General features: G+C 30.5%; 1 protein-coding gene across 1 annotated transcript in view; it reads left to right on the top strand.

Moving 5' to 3' along the window:
* Nucleotides 1-17,470, top strand: part of LOC134685597 (phospholipid-transporting ATPase ABCA1-like) — a 42,463-nt gene extending 24,993 nt beyond the window's left edge. The window contains exons 27-49 of the mRNA XM_063545474.1: nt 409-487; nt 871-984; nt 1,278-1,423; nt 2,151-2,293; nt 2,952-3,053; nt 3,826-3,932; nt 4,417-4,531; nt 5,078-5,264; nt 5,455-5,624; nt 6,571-6,748; nt 7,547-7,662; nt 7,940-8,090; nt 8,723-8,846; nt 10,031-10,166; nt 10,575-10,695; nt 10,976-11,157; nt 11,476-11,611; nt 11,873-12,007; nt 12,619-12,722; nt 13,154-13,246; nt 14,111-14,351; nt 15,255-15,327; nt 16,359-17,470. Of these exons, the coding sequence (XP_063401544.1) occupies nt 409-487; nt 871-984; nt 1,278-1,423; nt 2,151-2,293; nt 2,952-3,053; nt 3,826-3,932; nt 4,417-4,531; nt 5,078-5,264; nt 5,455-5,624; nt 6,571-6,748; nt 7,547-7,662; nt 7,940-8,090; nt 8,723-8,846; nt 10,031-10,166; nt 10,575-10,695; nt 10,976-11,157; nt 11,476-11,611; nt 11,873-12,007; nt 12,619-12,722; nt 13,154-13,246; nt 14,111-14,351; nt 15,255-15,327; nt 16,359-16,468 (3,063 nt within the window). The 3' untranslated portion in view covers nt 16,469-17,470. The remainder of the gene's footprint in view (nt 1-408; nt 488-870; nt 985-1,277; nt 1,424-2,150; nt 2,294-2,951; nt 3,054-3,825; nt 3,933-4,416; nt 4,532-5,077; nt 5,265-5,454; nt 5,625-6,570; nt 6,749-7,546; nt 7,663-7,939; nt 8,091-8,722; nt 8,847-10,030; nt 10,167-10,574; nt 10,696-10,975; nt 11,158-11,475; nt 11,612-11,872; nt 12,008-12,618; nt 12,723-13,153; nt 13,247-14,110; nt 14,352-15,254; nt 15,328-16,358) is intronic.
* Nucleotides 17,471-18,433: the final 963 nt, after the last annotated feature.

Genomic DNA, 18,433 nt, shown 5'->3' with positions numbered 1-18,433 from the left:
AATCGTTTTACTTATGATATCTCTGATACTTGTTTAGAAGAGGTATTTAATCGTTTTACTTAGTTACTAAAAATGGCTATATTTTACTTGTTTTAAAAAAACATGATTTTGTCCCGCCTAAACTTCTTATATTTTTTTGAGACAAAATTAGTCACAACTGCTAAATGGTGCCATGTTTCTTTAAAGTTATTTTGTGCAATAATTAAAATCTTGCCATATTGTAAGATAACTTTAAAATATGTTTGATATCAAATTCGTTAAGTGCCACTTGTCGAAAATATATTGTACGTTAAACATGAACATCAATGTTTTTAACATTTCTTTTTTTTGAACAAATATATTTCTTTTGTAAGTTGATTATATATTTCTTTTGTAAGTTGATTATCTATAACTATTTTGACTTTTTAGGTGTTCCTGAAAGTTGCAGAAGAAGATGATGATCATACTGATGAATTTAAAAGACAAAAGTTAGAGGAAGTCACTGATGGCAAGTTTGTCAAACATTTATATTTTATTGTTAATTTTAAAATGATAAATAGCTTGTTTATGCAAAGAATTTTATGTAATATTTTTTTAAACTTTAAAAGGAAAGAAAAATCCTTATAAATCATAAAAACATAAGTGAACTATGCAAGTTTAATATATTTTCCCTGTTAATATGAAAGACACATCCCAAAAACTAGGCTTCTACAAAGCTTGAGTCATTATTGATTGTAACAATGATGTTTCTGATATGCAGCGTGAAGGAAGTAGTATGCTTTAATAGCCTGTAATTTTTTTGTAAACTATTCATTGGTGTAAAGCTTTCATACTTACCTTGTTGTCAGATATGTTGGAATACAGATATTTTATTATTTCTTTTTTTAACAGGAGGAAGAATTGCTAGGCCAGTAACACAACTCAGCTTTAAAAGAAATAAGAAAAGGTCATTCCTAAGAAGTATTTCTGAAGAAAATAGACTGGGCACTGATGAAATTGAAATAGGTACAGTATTTCTGAAAATTTACATAATAATTCATTACAGATATAATAAAGGAACACTAACTCTTGTAAAATCATTTACGAAAAAAATAGTCTTTTTAAATTTCTAAGGGAACAGGTTTACTGAGATATTTTTTTTTCTACACAAAAGCCTGCTTCTTGGTGCCGTATTTTCTAGCTAAGTTAAAGACCCATTTGTGGCGTTTGGCTATTTTCTGCTCATTGGTTCAGGTTGTTGTCTCTTTGACACATTTCCTGTATTCAATTCTAACTTTAATGATTTATATTTATTGTAGAGGTATCAACAGAAACTGAAGAGCAATTTACACATAAACATGATGAATTAGCCAATGGTTGCTTGTTGTGGTGGAAGCAGATTGGTGCCATCCTTCTTAAAAGATTTCAACATTTCAAAAGAAGTAAAAAGGGTTTTGTTTGTGAGGTACAATAAACCAAAGCATTAATAATTAAAAAGGGCCAACAGGAACCCAAAACATAACGCACAATCCGACAGATTGCACCCAACTTCCAACACTCTACTCCATAAAAAAAAACCCAGTCAAACAGACTCAAGCAACAACAAAATACATATGGTTCATATAACCTGATTTAGACTTACTCTAAATGTAGAGGAGTAAGTCCAGTTTTATGTATGAACAACCTTTCCCTTTTGCCTTTCTAGACCAAATGTTGTAAAACTGAATATTAATTGAAAATGGTGTACAGTTACCAATTGGGTGAGAAATACAAATAGCTACAGCTGATATTGGAATACTGACCCTCGTATAAAAAAATCAGGATCAAGACTGCTCATTGGTCTCATGCAGTCTCATCATAATATGTTATTGACACCAAAAATAATTGTGAAAGGCCAGGAAATTTTTTGCATGTTGTTGTCTGCTATTGAATTTGATACAATGCATTAGACCACAAATATAGTACTATATTTTGATTTTAATTGATACAGCCATATAACAGCTGTTATAAGATTATAATACATTATTAACAAAATGATTAACAAAATGATTGATAATGGAGTAGTTGAGTTATAGTTCAGGCTTTATTTATTATGGTGAGAGATTTTGTTTTCATAACATATTCATATAATATCTGAACAATCTTGTATATTTAATCATTTTAATAATCTGTTTAATATATATATATTGCAGGTTGTGATGCCTGCATTATTTATCCTGATTGCCATGTTATTTTCTGAGACGAACCCTCCCTACTCAGACCCCCCACCATTAGAGATCTACCCTTGGCACCTGATACCAAACAAGGGAGATCATCATCTATACATGTTCTACAGGTAAGAACATTTTAAATAATATCTATATATGTTATTCTCTGAGACGAACCCTCCCTATTCAGACCCCCCACCATTAGAGATCTACCCTTAGCACCTGATACCAAACAAGGGAGATCATCATCTATGCATGTTTTACAGGTAAATAAAGTTTATATGTAACAAAAATTACTACGCAAGATGTTTTCTAGTACTATCATAATGTCTTCATTCAGAAGCAACTTATTATGAAATAAAGAGATGGAGGGTATATGTAAATGAGACAGCAACCAAGCAACAAGTAAAAATAAAAGACTAAAATGTACAGCTGAAGGATGATACTGCATAACATTTAAATTGACTTTTGTTGTAAAGAGATTTCAGAAAGCGCATTGAATAAGAATTCATATTTCATTCAATAGTTTCTTATGACCATCTCAGAATAACAGATGAGTTTAAATATGCCTCCAGAGTTTTTCATATGAACTTCAACTAATAAAATTGAGAATGGAAATGCTGAATGTGTCAAAGAGACAACAACCCGACCATAGAGCAGACAACAGCCAAAGGCCATTATGATCCCATATTGAACTACATTTATTTATACACATCTAGCTGTTTAATGCATCAATAAACTTTAATATTGACATGACTTAAGTTACAAGTATTTCTCTATTTGAAGTAATGACAGACCCGGCAGCCGTTTAGGAGATAGATCTGAGGATGTTTTGTTATCTAAATATGGAATTGGTAACACTTGTTTACAGGACTATCAGTCTAAAAGGTAATTGTAATGAACCTGTTGATATACTTGCACACATAAATACTTAGTATGAATAAATGGGGATGTGCATCAGTTGAACAGCCACTAAACGGCAAAAATATCCAGAGACTTTAAAGGTGTTACATAACACTACAGGGAGATAACTCTGTAAAACCAGCTGAACGTTTTAATAACATTATATTTTTTAGAGAATACGAAGCTTCTCATTGATCAAAAATAGTGTTTGTCTAACTGCTTTATATCCAACAAAATTTTTTTTGTCAAAGAGTTAAAATAAATATTTTGTCAAACTTTTATGAAAATTACGTCTTAAACAGGCCAAATTAATTTTAGTCAAGGTTTTAGGTACCTTACCTTAAAGGCTTTCATGATAGACCACTGTCTATGTATTCCATGTGAACAAGTCAAACTGATCTAAACCAAAGAGAAAAATATGCTTAAGCATCAAAATCATAAATAGGACCAAACAAATAAAGACTTGAACTGAGGTTATTTGTTTATAAACATGTTTTGGGCATGTACATTAACATGTAGCTTGGTTAAAATAGGTTTATCAAGAACTCAACCTAACTGTGTTTTACATATTTATTGTTTGATGAAAATAAGTATATAGGAAGTTCATAAAGACACTAAATATGATGGCAACAATTGCATTTTGATAAAGATCCAGAGAGGAAGTCAGTCTTTCTCTAGATATACATAATTTTACTCGATGCTATTGAATTATTTTATTTACAAATATTTCTATAATTTGTGTATAATTTATTTCTAGCCTTCCATGTGACCAGAATATGAATGTTACAGACTTTATAAGACAAACAATGAATACAAATACAGTAGAATGTTCTTGTTCATCTGGAGTACAGGAATGTCCAGCTGGTATGTAGGTTTTATCATGTTGACCTATGATAACCTGATAACTGATATCTCCTAGTGGACTTATATTACAATGACTTATTTTTTTTTGGGAGATAAATGCAGAACAAGAAAGCCTCCTCTCTAATCAAATAACTTTTTAAGATTAAAGATTTTAAAATATATCATCAAGAAGCTTTTTTCTAAGTGCTCTATTATGTCCCACAAAATGGTCTATATATGTGATAAACCGTAGATTCATTATTTTTGATGGATACCAATTTCATGGATAAAGGGACAATTTTAGTTTTGTGGATATTTGATTTTGTGGATTTGCCAAAGTCTCAATGCCAATACAAAATTTGTGTTTTCTTTTAACATTTAATTTCGTGGTTTACCTATTCCAACGAAATCCACAAAAATTGGAATTCAACGAAAAAATGTATCCACAGTTTTTATTTACTTGGATGGTGAACTTTATTTCTGAGTATTCCTATTTCTGTTGTAGAATTACCTGAACCTCCCAAACAGATGTTATATTCCAATGATTATCTATACAACATGACGGGAAGAAATGTCAGTGATTGGCTGGTTAAAACAAATCATAGATACATGTCTAGAAGGTATGACACCTGAAACAATATTTAGCATAAGTTTCACGAATTCTAGAAAAAAAAACTATACATTTTAAGGTTTATAATATGGATAGTTAATGACATATTTAAACTATCAGTTTGGATCGAAGAGCAATTATGAAAATTATGAAATATTCCTCACTGTTTATAGTGTTTCCGGTACTAAAATTTGTTTAGTTTTATTATGCCGCACCTACAATAGTAGAGTGGCATTATGTTTTCTAGTCTGTGTTTCCATTCATCTGTCTGTTCCTCCGTCTGTCCCACTTCAGGTTAAAGTTTTTGGTCAAGGTAGTTTTTGATGAAGTTGGGAGTCCAATCAACTTGAAACTTAGTATACATGATCTTTTTGATTTAAATGAGAAATTAAATTTTTACCCAAATTTCAGTCCACCAAACATAGAAATGATAGTGCATGTGGTGCATCTGTGTACTAAGGACACTTTCTTGTTGTTTTTGTTTCAATGAAACATGATTGATTCAGTATATAAGAGTCAAGGTTACTGCCACTTAATAATTGTATTTTATTTACAGATATGGAGGTCTATCCTTTGGTTCAGAGATACAAGACATACATAATAATAGTGAACATGTCTCATCTGTTTTACAATCCCTCCTAGACCTGAATCTCACTGATCATAAACTGGTGTATCAACATACACAGATTTGGTCAAAAGTCATGGAACTGAAGAGCCATTTTAATACAGATAATATCAACAAAGTAAGCTTTATTTGCTAATCTGCAACTCTTACAGATAATCTTTAATTAAAATGATGGAATACTTACAAATATTAGCACTGCAGAGTTTTCTTTTAAACAATGTAGTTTTAGGAGTGTAATGCTGATTAATAACATGTAAATGCAAACTGTTACTATCAAACAAAATTGTAATTCTTACTTAACATTACAGGTTTGGTATAACAACAAAGGCTGGATATCAGTGGTTGCTTACATGAACCTGATGAACAACATTATACTCAGGAGTAATCTGCCTTCAAATGAAGATCCTTCAGAATATGGAATCACAGCCTTCACACATCCTCTGGCTCCAACAAAACAACAGTCACAACATCAAGCACAGTAAGTAGAGAATTGTCTCCCCTTAACAACATTATACTCAGGAGTAATCTCCCTTCAAATGAGGATCCTTCACAATATGGCATCACTGCCTATACATATATGCTGGCTCAACAAAACAACAGTCACAACATCAAGCCCAGCAAGTAGAGAGTTGTCTCTCCTTAATCCATCTGGCTCCAACACAACATCAAGCACAGTAAGTAGAGAGTTGTCTCCCCTTTATCCATCTGGCTCCTACAAAACAACAGTCACAACATCAAGCACATTAAGTAGAGAGTTGTCTCCCCTTAATCCATCTGGCTCCAACAAAACAACAGTCACAAAATCAAGCACATTGAGTAGAGAGTTGTCTCCCCTTAATCCATCTGGCTCCAACAAAACAACTCACAAAAGCAAACACATTAGAAGAGAGTTGTCTCCCCTTAATCCATCTGGCTCCAACAAAACAACAGTCACAACATCAAGCACACACAGTAAGTAGAGAGTGTTCTCCCCTTAATTCACCTATCTGCAGTACTGGTAATAGTTACTTGAGGAAGAGGTGTAGCAATTTTAAAAGAAATTATCTTTAATATAATTTTTGTTTTTCTTGTCCCTCCAAAATTTTGCTTTGACCTTACATTGAAAAAAGTGCATTCTGAGGCATTTTCAGATTATTCACAAATGCATAAAAAATGAGGTTTCATAGGAATGTTATCTTTTTTTCGGTTTGTAAGGTCAATCTTGTGATATTGTGTATTAAGATCAGATAACAATTTTTTGTTGAAGCATTTGAACCTGCAATTTCATCTTTTGAAATGACAACTTTCCCTTATGTGCTGGGTCTTAATGAAAACTCTTGGTAGTGGACAATTTTAATGTATTTTAGATTGTTTGGAAAAGTTGTTTGATAAATGTACCCTACTTATTTTGTTATACACAGATAGAAAATATGTTTTATTTTCAGATTTAACAACAAGGCTGATATAGTTGTTGCTATCTGTATTATATTTGCCATGTCCTTCATACCTGCCAGTTTTGTTATGACTTTGATAGAGGAGAGAGCGTCCTATTCCAAACATCTACAGTTTATCAGTGGAGTCACACCATTTGTTTACTGGATAACAAACTTTGTATGGGATCTGGTGAGTATATCACAATTGAATGTAAAATTTTGTTACAACATTATCATCAGTAAGGTTTAAGAGTTGAAAAGTAGATAAAAAATGTGCATGTATTTTGGTCAGATCAGATTTGCTTTTGAGGTCAGTAAAGAATGTTTTGTGATTTAACTAGCTCTTCCTTCATGTTATCCCATATTAATCTATTTATATGTTGCACCATGGAATACTGAATAAACTTAGTATGGTAATTTATGTACCATCATTAGCTTGTCATTGCATTTTTATGGTATATCCGTCATCTCTCCTCATTTTTCTTTCTTTAGAGTATTGCATGTAATTAATTTTAACCAAAAAAAATATTATTAATCTGCAAAGTAAAAGGGTAAACTTGTTCATTTGGGATTGTCAAAATTCAGATTATAGTATGTTACATATTTTTTGTGTATTTGAGTTCAGAAGTATGTTTTATGATTATATACCTTTATGAATAAGCTCATCATAGATACCAGGACTAAATTTTGTATATACGCCAGACGCTTCATCTACAAAAGACTCATCAGTGGCGCTTGAATCTAAAAAAGTTAAAAAGGCCAAAATGATTTACATTTATGGATTCCTAGTTTTTAAGGCTTCAATTGTTCACACAAACCCACAAGTTCAATGAAAAAGGACATTTTGTTTGTCATTTATTGCTTAATAACATTGACATATATAGAGCAGCTATGAATGCCAATGAACAAAAGCTTTTCTACACACTTGGAAAAACTGAAATAATAAATAAAAGCTTTCACATTACATGTATAATCTTTTTATTTGCAGATAAATTACACCATATGTACTTGCTTGTGTTTGTTGATTTTCTTGGCTTTCAAAAGAGAGGCCTACATTGGATTGGATAATCTCCCTTGTCTTGTATCCCTGCTTTTGTTGTATGGGTATGTTGTAATCTTTGTATATTCTTTACTGCATGTTACAAAATTTAGAATAGTTTTAAAAAGATGTAGAGTATTCCTTGTTTCTCTGCATGCTTTCAGCTATAACTGTTTAAAAATTCCAAATCAGCAATATGTGACACTATTTGTCTTATTATTATTAAAACCCACATTTACATTTTTTTTACTTGTAAAACATCTTATTAACAAATCAATTTTTTTTTTATACTTACATGTATTTTTCAGTGAAAAACTAAATCCCAGTTATTGTTTATTTAAGTTATGCCATGATACCAGTGATGTACCCATTCTCCAGATACTTTAGTGTTCCAAGTACAGCTATGGTCATTCTCAAGTCAGTTAATATTTTCTTAGGAACAACTTCAACTTTAGCCATATTTGTTCTGGAACTTCTGGCAGAAGAAGATCAGGTAATTCATAAATAGTTTTATACTACATCTAATAGTGAAAGTTGAAGGGAGTTTCACATTTTTAACCCAAGTTGGAATCTCTAGTTTAATCTAAACATGTTTTGTTTTCGATCTGTGTTATGCTCATTTACCCTTACTGTGACTGATACTGTTAATAAAAATATTCTTGTATAATTCTAATATGATTTGCATATCAACAAATACTTGAATGTGATTGGTCTGTTAGAGTTTCTTTCCTAAGTTTACACTTCGATAAGCCATGCTTCCGAAACTACTTATGTTGCCTATGGAAAGATAAAGTTGAAGTATATTCATGCGCTCAGTAGTACACATGAACGGAATTTGGGGACATAGAGAGAGTTAAAATCAGAAGGAATGATCAATTAGTGTTCAGATGAAGAATTATAAGGATTAAATACATTTTTTCTAGAGGTTATTGATATGTAACCTGGGTTGCTTACTCACAAACTAAAAAGTTTGTGAGTAACCAACCAAGTTTACACATCAATAACCTCTAGAAAAAATGTGTTTAATCCTATAAAATATTTCAGCAAAATTGATTACCTTATGTAAAAGATTGCCTTTGGAAGATAAATCATATGAGACTTTTTTTTGTGATTGTTTAATTTCAGACTTTAAAGGATATCAATGACAAATTGCATGAAGCTTTATTATTCCTGCCACAGTTTTGTTTGGGAAGAGGACTTCTGGATCTGTCTAGGAATCAGGTGTACAAAGATGCTTTTAAGAAGTTTGGTAATTATATTTAGAGAATTATGACACTATGAGGTTTATAAGAGTAAAAAGATTGCACTACTGAGGTTTTAAAAACAAATAAGTCAATACCAGTTTGGTTTTTTCAACTCTATGCATTTTCTTATTGATCGATCAGAAAAACTTAAATCTCAAAATGATTACATTTATTTGTAAAATTTGTAAATAAATATAACACAATATATTAAATAAGGAAAAAAATCCTTGCAGCACAAATTTAGATTAATTTAAAGTAAAATGGTACTCATTTCTATAATCAAGTCTTAGTTACACTTATATGAATCCTACATAAAGATAAATAGAAGATGAAGGAATCATAGTATGATTGCCAATGGAGCAACTATCCATCATAGACCAAAAGCATAAAAATAACTTTCAAAAAGGCCAATGATATATAAGATTTCTCACAGTTACTGAAAGTTAGCTTGGTCAAATTTTAACTAATGAATACATCAATTTTTTTTCAAAACTAAGATATCAAGCAGTACACCTCCAATGGATTTACTGTGAAGACATTTTATTTAAAATTAGAAAAGAATGACCTTGTGTGTAATGCTGAAATATAAAGTATTTGCAGGAACAAAGACTTTAAGTGCTATTGATAGCAATAATTATTATACATGTACATGTTTAGTTATTAATTTTTTAAACTATCAAAATTAAAATCAATGTTTTGCAGAAAAAGACACAATGCAAAGATCTTTCTATAATTTTGAATAAATAACCTCGAATAATTTTATTCTCAAAACCAGCAAGTTTTATTCTTGAATAATATTTTAATTTACAAACTCTTTAAACATCAAAACAGACCAAATTTTTATGTATAATCAAAGAGTTTTTTTTTTAAATGAACAAACACAGATGTTTTCTTGATATCTTTTGCTTTCCCATATTAACATTTCATGGCAGGACCCAATGAAGATATAAATTAAAAATTTCTCAGTTGAAATGACTTATAGGGCCTTTTATAGCTGACTATGCAGCATGGGCTTTGCTCATTGTTGAAGACAGTACTGTGACCTATAGTTGTTAATGAGTGTGTCATTTTGGTCTTTTGTGGATAGGTGTCTCATTGGCAATCATACCACATCTCCTTTTTTATATTATAGTCTAGATGTAGATTCTTAAATTATTGTTTAATATTGTACGTCATTTGTGCATAACAGATACTGCCGGAGCTACTATGAAGAATCCATTGGAATGGGATATGTCAGGAAAGAACTTGGTTTCCATGGCTGTCATTGGAACAGCTTTCTTCATCATCAACATCTTGATTGAGTATAGAATATTTTACAAGACCAGGTAGGTAAACAAGTAATGTCAATTAACATTTTTTTTCAGTACAAATTTTTGTGGATTCAGAAAAAATTACAGGTTCGCTGATATTTAGTTTCATGGTTTTACTGAAGTTTCCATACAAACCTATGAAATCCACGAGAATTGGCATCCAACCAATAATAATGAAACCAGTCACAGGGATCATTGTTGTATCTAATGTTGATATTAATGTAAATAAAACCTTAATTACACATTTGTGAAATTAATGAATGGTCAGTTTTACTTGAATGAACAAAGTTAATGAATTAATACCAACTGACCATAAAATACGTCATGAAAGTATTTCTTTCTGTAGTCTTGATTTAATATGAGTTTCTTAACAATGTTGATACATGTAAGTGACAAAATGACTGTTTGATATATTTACTTTAGAGAAGTGAAAGCTCGACATGAGGAAACTGATGAAGAAGATGAGGATGTTGCTAAGGAACGTGTCAGAGTATTGGCAGGTGGCGCCAGTGATGAAATATTGACTATACAAAATCTAACAAAGGTTGGTTTGGTTGTATAGGTATTTTATCTATTGAAGAAAAAAAATCTGTGTGAATTTATGAATGGACTTTCTAAATTTAAAAATATAATTATACTACAAAGTTATGTAAAAAGAGCACAGAACATGAATATTTTCATTGCTCATATTAATTAATTTAGATTAGGTCGATAATACACATTTTCTGATCCTTTTAAGTTTTAAGATATTTTACAAAAAGACTTGACTTCACAATAATATTCTTCTGATTCAGATAATGTCATGTATTTTAAAATATTTGTAGGTTTACCAGTTAACAGGCAGTAAAGGGAAGCATACAGCAGTAGACAGAGTCTGTTTAGGAGTACCAGAGGGTCAGTGTTTTGGATTGTTAGGTGTAAATGGAGCTGGAAAAACTACCATGTTTAAAATGCTGACAGGTGCCCTCAATATCACAGAAGGAAATGCATATATCAAAGGAGAAAGGTAAGGGGGATTTTTACTATGGAAATATAGTAAAGGAATTTGTATAGAATAGACAGTGAAAAGATATACTTGAGGAATTACATTCTTATATGATGAAGGTTATTCTAGTGTTAAGTGCAAATGATTTTAAAGAAGAATGCAACTGTGTTATGCTTTATTTTGATATTTTTGTGTGATGTGCAGAACTTTTTGATTTTTTTCTAAAGCTTAAAAAAAAAGAAGTTACTAGAGTATTTTTTTTTCTGAATAAAAAGTTAGATATGATTCAAGTTTATATCAATTCATCCAACTTAATATTACCTATGATTTCCCTTACAGTATAAAATCAAACAAGTTACAGAGAGACATTGGGTATTGTCCACAGTTTGATGCTGTCGATTCTTTACTAACAGGAAGAGAAGTTCTCAAATTTTATGCTAGGTTGAGAGGAATACCAGAAAAAGATGTCAAACAGGTAATTTGAAGCAGAATTTATATTTATATTTTTAATTTAAATTTAGTTCACATGTTTAAAAGTAAAACTGAGGAAATTTTGATAAATATATTTGGATAAAAGGGAAAATTTGAACATTTCTTGTTTTCTGGCACATATCACTTTACTTATTGACAATTATCTTTGACTAAAATTTTTTGTCATACATGTACATCAGTTCTGTACATTACCAGTTTACTTGACTTTGTAAATGCATTTTAGGATAACATTCCTTTTATTTAGGTTGCAGATTGGGGTATAAAGAAGCTTGGCTTGGTCCAATATGCAGACAAACTATGTGGATGTTATTCTGGTGGTAATAAAAGAAAGTTATCAACAGCTATGGCTCTTATAGCCAATCCATCTTTGATATTTTTGGTAAGTTATGAAAAAACCTATTAGTTAATTGAGCTATTGTCACCCTTGATCCAAACAATTTTTCTCCTGAAACAAAGTCAGATTGTTTTAACTTGAATACTTTTTTCGCTGAATTCTTTAACAATTGTTCTGAATTAGGAAAATTGCTGAGTATGGTTGCAGTAATTATTTTTCTAGTCTAAATCATTTAGTTGATGTCAAAGAAGAAGTCTATCCTCCTTAAAAAAATATGCTTATGTGTCGTAGTACAAACTAATTTTAGTTTAAAGAATGCCAGAAAATAGAAAAACAGCAAAATGCAGTATTTTAAGTAGCATGTTTGTACATAAATTATGAATGAAATTTGGTTAAACTAGAATGCAGTTTGAATTCATTTGTCACAAAAAAGTATCTGATAGGTATAAAGTACTTTATACACATGGCTTTTCAAATATACAGTATAGTACATACATGTGCAGTAGAATCATGCATAGATTTCAATTTCAAAATTTGTATTTAATTTTTACAAGTACATTAACTCATTTAAACAAGTTATCAATCAATTATATTTATTGCACACAATAATGATACTAAGTTTAAATTAATGATCTAAAAATTTCATTCTATTTCAGGATGAACCTACTACAGGAATGGACCCTAAAGCTAGAAGATTTTTATGGACCTGTATAAATAACATTGTTAAAGAGGGTAGATCTGTAGTTCTTACTTCTCATAGGTAATACCTTGATTCACAAAGAAAAAAAATTCATGAATTGATTTATTAATTGGAAAAATGAACAAAAGCCAGCAATGACATACTTGGAAGTAAAAAAACAAGTATTGCATTTTGGGTCAAGAATATTTTTATGAATGTAAGGTAGATAACACATGTAAGAAAAATTTCGATTTGAAAGATGGGGCTTTTATTGTTTCATGAAAATCATGATTATAACATGTATGAATAAAGCAGTAACTTTTTTAGATTATCTTCAACAATATGAAATTTGTTGAAAATAAAAATCAATTATTGGACAATTATACAAACATAAAGTATCTTCACTTTCTTACATCTATTGAACCCTATTTAGGCATGTTTCATTTTAAACTCATAAAATAAAAATAAATTACTATACTAATTGAATTGTATATGATTGGTTTACTTTACAGTATGGAAGAATGTGAAGCTTTGTGTGATAGATTATCTATAATGGTCAATGGTAGATTTAGATGTCTTGGTAGTACACAACATCTCAAAAATAGGTCAGTAGATATTATTATTTTTATGTTATCATTAAAAAGATCAGTATATATATTCTTCAGCTTAATTATTAAAGTATGTCAGTAGACCAAAATGTAACCAAAATCTCAAAGACTACATTAACCAAAATCCTGTAGGCTACATGCAGTCTTCACAATGAACCTTTGAATTTATAGGCCTGGAGCCAAAATCTCATAGACTGTACATGTTGCCAAAAACTCATAGATTTTTCATGTGGCCAAAATCTCATAGCCTGTACATGCGGCCAAAATCTCATAGACTAAACATGTGACCAAAATCTCTCAAAATACATGGAAATAACCAATATATCAAAGTTATTGTAAGGTTAAAATAGACAACAATGGAAAGGCTATTGAAAATTTGAAAGTTTTAACCATAACATTGCATAAATTCAAGAAATAGGACATTATCATTTTGAATTATTTAATGAACTCTCTAGAATCTAAATTTCTTTTCTCTCATTATTGTGAAAAGTGAGTGGTCAGATTTTACATTGTCCAGTTGTAATAGAGGAATATATCACCTAAAGGAAAAGAAAGTTCAGTTTTTATTGAACAATACAAAATTTATGTATATAAAAAAGATGTGGTATGATTGCCAATGAGACAACTTTCCACAAGAGACCAAATGACACAGAAATGAACAACTGTAGTTCACACATGCTATATAAGTTTGTATATTGTTAATATGTATATGTTCTCTGTAACAATTGTGTTAAGAGAATAAAGTGTTCATTCACATTCATTCAGTTCACTGTACAGCCTTCAACAATGTACATAGCCCATACCACATAAAAGACCCCTATAAAAATAATTTCTTTTAAAATATTGATTTGTGTTTTACAGGTTTGGTGATGGATATACTTTACTATTAAGAATATCAGGAGAGGAACCAGATCTAACATCAGTAGAAAACTTTATAACAAAAACATTCTCTAGTGCTATACTGAAGGAATCTCATTATAATATGCTACAATATCAACTTAAATCAGAGATTAAATTGTCGTATGTGTTTGGACAGATAGAATCTGCTAGACAACTACTAAATATAGAAGACTATTCTGTTTCTCAGACCACACTCGATCAGGTATTTAATATTATTTTACTGTGGATTCATTATTATTTGTTGGATACCAGTTTTCATGGATAATTTGGGTACAGGCAAACGATTTACAAATTTTCTATTGGTTTGTATGCAGACTTAGGCAAAACCATGAAATCAAATATCAACAAAAATATCATTCCATAAAAATTGATATCCACCAAAATAAATGAATCCACAGTATATCACATCTTTCTCTTCAGTCTGCTAACGCCTCTCGAATTTGTTTTATTATGACATTTTGATATGAAGATGAGCTTTTTTTAATAACATCAATATTTGAACCAAATTGATATATGGGGTATGTCAATGAGACAGCAACCCAACTACTAAAAAAAAAGAATAAAACATCTTGAAGAAGACTACTTTTGCATCATCTTTCATGATCAATCCACATAAACAATTTTAATATTTCAACTGGTTGACTGTATTCATATAGAACTCTATGAACTGTTGTCTAAACTATTTATTTGATTCTTTCTACATGTATTTAAAAAAAAAATATTGTGTTTTCATGTGCCAGCTATTCCTATGTTGTTTCCCTTGATTATACCAAATCTTAGTAAAAAAAAACATAAATGAATGACATTTGTTAAGAATTGAGAACATTTTTGTACTTGGTCATATTCCTTTTTTCATTTTCTTATTATAAGTTCATATCAACAACTGACTTGACAGTTGAAAAAATAACAAAAATATTTGAAGCAACTTATGCAATTTTAACTGTTACTTACTTTGCTAAAATTTATCTTTTTTTTTTTAAATGCACTGAGCGTACAGACGAATTTTTACCCAGAAGACTGACAAAAATTATGGTTTAAAAAGAAGCAATGCAGCTGTGTACAATAGAATTTTCCGTGGTTACAAAGTATTGTTGTGTATTTTCAGGTTTTTATAAATTTTGCCAAAATCCAGACAGATTTATATGATGAAGAGTTTGATTCAGAAAAGAATGGGAAAGGTAATGTTATACTGATATATTTATTTCATATTAATAATTGGCATTATAGAAAAATAAATTTTAAATTTGAAGCAAAAACAAGCTATAGAAATCTGGATATTTGTTTACATGTCTTGTTTTAAACAAGACTATAACTCACCACAAATATATAAAAAAAAAAGACCCACAACAAATGATCATTAATGCTAATATAGTCACTGACTTTCTTGAAAAGGATGAATTGTGCAATTTACTATTGAGGAGAAAACAGGGATTAAGTTATCTAAAATGGCAAATAGTAGACAGCATATTCCTAGGAATAAAATTAGATGTGATCTAGGTGTTATTGAGAGCGCTACATAACAAGATAAATGAGAGACATCAAGAGGGCAGCATACAATCTTCAACAATAGACAAGTTTCTGTACAATAGGTCAAGCTTTTAATTGTCAAGTCTATATGAATTGTTAAAATATTAAAATCAGAAACCAGCAGAGCTGATCTACCAACAACACCCAAATCTCAAAATAATGAAAAACATGCATAAGACATTTATTGACTGGGTTGCTGACTTGGGATAGGCTCATTTATATGTGTGTGTGTTTAATAATTTAGTTTGTTAGTGCATTTACTCAATTTTTACTAAAAAAAAAATACAGGGTATTACCATGAATTGATAATGCAAAGTAATAAGCTATAAAAGTAGTATTTTTAAAACATGTAACATTACTCAAAATTAATGTTACCAAAAGCACATTTGCTATTGCACTAAATAGAGACTAGGTTGAAAGCTGCACTATCTCCTTCGCCAGGACATAAGTCAAATCACCTCCCTGGGGAATCGGTGTAAATACTTTAGCATTTATAGAAAAAAAAATCACTACATGAAGTTGATTCTGTACACAACGTCATATATATTGCTGTTGGGTATACCAAAAGTTATCGACATTATAACAAAGTTAACAGGATGAATTACATATAAAGGAGCAAATATTATGTATGTAAAAAATGAAGTGAATCCAAAATTTATATTTTAAACAATGTCTGTTGTAGAAAAAGAAATGATAGAACTTCGAACAGTAAGCATTAATAGTGCAGAAGTAAAGACAGGACCTAATGGACATCTTACACTTAAAATGCCAGAAAGTACAACGAAATTGTAAAAAATAGAGTTAGTAGTCTTGCTGGACTGAAAACCTGGATTTTTTCTTAGGCTTTGTAGCCTTGCTGGATTGAAAACCTGAAGATTGTATTAAAAGCTTTGTAGACTGGATCTGGAATATTTTGTTTTACTGTGTAGCCTTATTGGATCGAAAACCGGGACATTTTAAAGCTTTGTAGCCTTGCTGGACTTAAATCTGGAAATTCTAAAAGCTGTGTAGCCTTGCTGGATTAAAAAACCAGTTCATTTTTATACCTGAGAACCTTTGCTGGATTGAAAACCGGGACATTTTAAAGCTTTGTAGCCTTGCTGGACTTAAATATTGAAATTCTAAAAGCTGTGTAGCCTTGCTGGATTGAAAACCAGTTCATTTTTATACCTGAGAACCTTTGCTGGATTGAAAACCGGGACATTTTAAAGCTTTGTAGCCTTGCTGGACTTAAATATTGAAATTCTAAAAGATGTGTAGCCTGGCTGGATAGAAAACCAGTACATTTTTATAGCTGTGTAGCTTTAGTTTGCTGGATTTAAAACCTGGAAAATATTATAGCTTGTACACTATGAAGTTGCAGGAGTTCCAGGGAACAAAAGTATGAACTGTTGCAGTAAATTAGAATGTTGTGAATACACTGAATCAGACCGAGACATTTCAGTCAGGAAAACTAAACCAGATGTGTTCATTTTCACTGTACCTGATTATTAAAATGTTGTGAATTATTCATGGTTACCAGATTTCATGAATAGCAACACATTACCAACTTTATTAGTATTCAATGAAATATATGGTTTGCCATTTCATTTAAAAGAGACAAAATTTGTAAAACCACAAATATTTCTATGCATGCATTTAAATTATCAGTATATACAATCAGTAGAAATGCTTATTAATTAAAATCATGTGCGCTACTTTTATAAGTTTACAAAGGTTAAAGATTTTATTGAGACAATCGATTTGATATTTTGTTAAGTGCTATATATTTTCTTGTATGTAAACGTTTTATGTTTCCCTTCTCTATATTTATACTACTGTTTATGAAAATGCATTTTTAAGACATTTGTATATGTTTATGAAATAAATAATTTATTTATAGTAAAATTTTGTAGATGTTTGCCATATGTAATTGTTCAGGCTGCTGAATACATTCTAAAGATCTGTCCCCTTAGTCAATTATTCTAATCATTCAGTCTGTAAAACATGATTTATTTATTAGGGTATTGACCAATAACAAGCTTTTGTTGCTAGTTGTTGTATTTTTGAGCTTTTTGTTGATCTAACATATTCAGCCTTTTTCAACTGATTTTGAGTTGTTTTTAGGTGGTGCTGTTATACCATTGTCATTAGTTAGGGTGTGTGTCCCTTATTGGGGAGTCTTTAATTCAGTGGATGTCATTGGTTGCTGTATTTAGTATTTTTTTCTTCATTATTTTGCACACTGAAATGTCTGACAATTTTTACTCACATTGGTATTATGTTGATGGTCCTAAATATCAAGCTTTACAAAAACTATCACATCAATTTAACAAGAAAATGAGGTCAAAGTAAGATAAACCAAATGAGAAATACATATACACTGTACACCAAATATGATTTGATGTTGACCTATTTCACATCGAAGAAAGAAACCTAACCAGGAAAACTTAACATTGATCAAAGAACCATGGCAATGAGGCCAAGGTCAGATGAACCCTGCCAGACAGACATGTGCAACTTACAATCATGACAAACTTTAAATATAGCTGACCTTTTGTATATAATATCTAAGAAACAAACTAAACCAGGAAAACTTTAGATTGACCAATGAACCATAAAAATGAGGTCATGGTCAGATGATAATTGTCAGACAGATATATACACCTCACAATCATTTCATACACCAAATATAGTTGACCAATTGCTAATATTATTAGACTAGAGGCTCTAAAGAGCCTGTGTCGCTCACCTTGGTCTATGTGAATATTAAACAAA

The sequence above is a fragment of the Mytilus trossulus genome, chromosome 1 (assembly GCF_036588685.1).
Source record: "Mytilus trossulus isolate FHL-02 chromosome 1, PNRI_Mtr1.1.1.hap1, whole genome shotgun sequence".
In the NCBI taxonomy this organism is placed as follows: Eukaryota; Metazoa; Mollusca; class Bivalvia; order Mytilida; family Mytilidae; genus Mytilus; species Mytilus trossulus.
Note: the sequence above shows the minus strand (reverse complement) of the source record. Positions and strands in the feature narration are given on the sequence as shown.